At 42.8% G+C, this 3,697-nt stretch overlaps 1 protein-coding gene across 1 annotated transcript in view; it reads right to left on the bottom strand.

The window, feature by feature from the left end:
• Positions 1-3,697, bottom strand: part of LOC106813645 (unconventional myosin-XVIIIa-like) — a gene marked incomplete at its 5' end in the record, with an annotated part of 12,748 nt that continues 9,051 nt past the window's right edge. Inside the window, 2 exons of the mRNA XM_014817837.1 lie at positions 1-1,629; positions 2,774-3,363. Of these exons, the coding sequence (XP_014673323.1) occupies positions 1,529-1,629; positions 2,774-3,363 (691 nt within the window). The remainder of the gene's footprint in view (positions 1,630-2,773; positions 3,364-3,697) is intronic.

The raw sequence follows: 3,697 nt of genomic DNA, 5'->3' as shown, positions 1-3,697 counted from the left end.
TCAGGATCATTTTACAGTTTATATTTTAACATGTTGTATGACACACTGTTTCTACGCAAAAAAATCCAAGTTTTGAAATTCAATTATCAGTTATTTTATAGCACCGATCCTTATTGTACTAGACTAAATATATCGCGGAAATAAATAATAAATAATAAGTTATTGCATCTCGATTAAAGTTATTCCTGATTATACACGAGTCGATTGCATTTAATCATGTAATTAATCCTGCTCGAATGAGTTAAATTACAAATCTCAATCTTAACATAGCACCAGCAAAGTTTAGCACGCGGCACGTACACGCTCACGAAGCATACAAGTCGTCTTTAGACATAGTATCAATATGTATAGAGATATTACAAGGCAGGAGCATGAACGAATGCTAACACATTCTGTATGTTGGATTCCTAAGACTAACTACCGTTAGATAAATGTGGAAATTTCGTCGTTTAATAAAATTTCCAGCTTAGGGGTAAGAGAGAACGCATTAGAGAGGCAAAATCACACGCTTGTCGTATTGTTATTGTTATCCATCTTAACGAAGACGCGTTGACATTGATGTATATACACAGCCTAGTAGGGTAAATGTAAGAATTCCAAACGAAAGGGGTTAGTTCTAAAATCACAACACTAACTATGCGACCCAGAACTCACACATACAGTGTGTGTTAGAGTTTGGACGCGGATGAACCTTTGCTATTAGCAGGGTGAGGCGAACTCTGACAGCAGCGACTGGCACACATGCTTAAAATAATGACGCAATCTTATTTTCCGGTTTAAAAAAATCGGCCGCGTTTGCGTGTGGTCGGATGCGTCAAATACAGTTACATTCTAACTATTTTCTCTTTTTTTTTCTTTGTCCGTTAAACGGATTTTACGTTTTTGGAACGTTTTACGAAAAAAAGAAAGCTGTTTGTTTCTACTGTGATCTAGCGATATAAGATAACAATATGTCTTGAAAATTAGCTCTGGACATTAGTTGCGGACAACATCGGGTCATGAGAACAGAAAATAAAAGCGCAGAGTAAAGTAGACTGGAACTAAAGGCAGATATCGCTGTCGTCGCAACTCGGGTAATTAATCGGGTAATTCAAAACAAACACGGAGAAGTATAAACAAAAGAAATCAACCACGAAGACGGGAAATTGCTACCATCTGAATCGCGACCTTAATTCAAATTCTTAAAAACACATCGAGATTCAACCTGAAATCCTGAAAAAAAACATGCTCGACTATCATATTCAGAGCTGCAGTTTCGCATGCGGATGAACCCGGTTAAGTGTATGTCCGAATTCTGACACACATTGCATGTGCGACATATAACACTAACCTCCACTGTCCTCCCTGTTGTAGTTTCGACATTGACTAGTAGTTGCGGGGGTTAGTGTTAGAAATTCCACATACAGTGCATGTTAGAATGCCGACGTGCGGTTCATCAACGAGGTAACACAATAACCAGGCATGATTAACCGTTGTTACCGTTACCAAAGACGCGACCTTCCGCTCGCTACACAACAACAGAGGCGCGCTAGATATCGTCATCGTCGTCGTCGTCGTCGCCGTCGCCCGGATCTTGCGTGCTCATCTCAAACCAAGTGCGTGGACGCTCGCCTGATCTGCCCTGCGCTACTGAAACATGAAGCGACCTAAATAGAGTTATAGAAGGTAAAAGTCTGCTAAAAAAAATTCTCGCGTGAAATCATAACGACCTGCGCGACGTTATGTGAAATGACTGCTAGTAGAACCACTACGGGTGGGCGCGCATGTAAGAGGGGGTGACATCGAGTGCGTGTGATCAATGGATGGATATAACGATCAAATGGCCTAACCGTTTGTTTGATCGAATATATGTAAATTGTAATTATGTACTTTAAAAGAATCCACGACACAAAGTTCAAATAAATTTTTCTTGCCGATGTTTGGAATAAAAGATTTAACGATTATTTAGCAACAAAATAAAATAAAAACCACTTGCATCCATATTATTCAGTTGTTGTTGCTATTGTTATTGTTGTTGTTATTTTTGTTATTGTTATTGTTGTTATCATTATTATTATTATTATTATTTTGTTATTATCTTCACTTATCACACATTGCAGAATGAAACCCCAGTATTGTTGAGGACTGCATTAGTTTTATATAATAGCACTCTGTCAGAATTTCCAGATGGGTTACAATCGTCAGAACGTAAATTTATTCACCAATTTAACTTCGCCAATTTTTCCATCATATGCAGCATGGATTCTACGAGCGATGTTATGAGGGTGTATACAAACTTATTGCAATAACCAGTATATAGTTATGGTAATATTTATGTTGAATGTGTTGTTATATTAGTATGCGTTATTATATTTATGAAAAACGATATGTCAGTAAGGGAGGGGTAGGTGCCGATTTTGCGTGCTAGTTACAACAAGTGAACAGCCACCACTGCACGAATCGTCTGCTGACGCTTATGTGAAAAATGACAGCATTCCTTCGTCTCCCTCAATGTCGGCTTCACAATCGTTAATCGATCATGAATATTCGATAGATTCGTTAGAAAGATGGTGAGTTGCGAGCGACGATGTCAGTAGGTATTATATGTCATTATATATTATATGTCAGTAGGTATTATGTCATTATATATTATATGTCAGTGGGTGTATTATATGTCATTATATATTATATGTCATTATATATTATATGTCAGTGGGTGTATTATGCCAGGGTACGCGCTAGAGCTGTTGTTTTAACTCATGCACACGCTGCGCATGCGCAAGCTGCCCCGTACCTCTCGGGCGTGGCCGAGTGTAGCTCTCCCTCGGAGCGTCCGAGCTTTCCTCGTGATCCAGGATACTGAGGCTGCCTCTCCTGCCAAACCTACCTGAGGGGCGGGACGGCGCCTCGCTCGAAAAATCCCGGCGACGCAAGCTGCCCCCGCTATCCCGGAAGCTGCCTCCTCCATCTCGGAAACTGCCTCCACTATCCCGGAGGCTGCCTCCGCTATCCCGGATACTGCTCCCGCTATCCCGAAAGCTGCCTCCTCCATCCCGGAAGCTTCCCAGGCCGTCCTTCAGGGAGGAGCCACTGTCGCGGAAGCTGCCGCCGGCGCGGTCGCGCGCGCCGCCGCCCAGACCCAGTCCCGAAATCTCGCGAGAACCGCCGACGCTGTGGCTGTCGCGGCCGCCGGTGAGGTCGCGTAGAGCGGCAGGATCGCGGTAACCGGACAGCGAGTCGCGTCCGTAACCACTGACGCCGCTGACGCCGCTGGCACCGCTGGTGACGCTCGAGATGCTAGAAGTCCTGTCTCTCTGGCGCAGCATGGATCGCTGCTTCTGCAGAAAGCTGTCCAGATCCTGCTTGTCGTCGTCGTCGAGATCACTGCAAGTAAAATACACGCGCGACACGTGACCGTGACGTCATCAAGATTACTGCGAGTAAAATACACGCGCGGCATGTAACCGTGACGTCATCGAGATACGTCATGAGTAAAATACACGCGTGGGTTACGATACGTGAAGGAGCTTTTAAACTTTATGGTCAGGAAACACTAATTACAGTAATTAAGCACTTAGTCTTTAACAAAGAAACATGAAGATTGCAAATGATCATCAACCGTCATCATCATCATTATCATCATCATCATCATCATCACCACCACTACCACCATCATCATCATCATCATCATCATCATCATCATCATCATCATCATCAT

The sequence above is a fragment of the Priapulus caudatus genome, unplaced genomic scaffold, assembly GCF_000485595.1.
Source record: "Priapulus caudatus unplaced genomic scaffold, Priapulus_caudatus-5.0.1 Scaffold804, whole genome shotgun sequence".
NCBI classification, from domain to species: Eukaryota; Metazoa; Priapulida; class Priapulimorpha; order Priapulimorphida; family Priapulidae; genus Priapulus; species Priapulus caudatus.
Note: the sequence above shows the minus strand (reverse complement) of the source record. Positions and strands in the feature narration are given on the sequence as shown.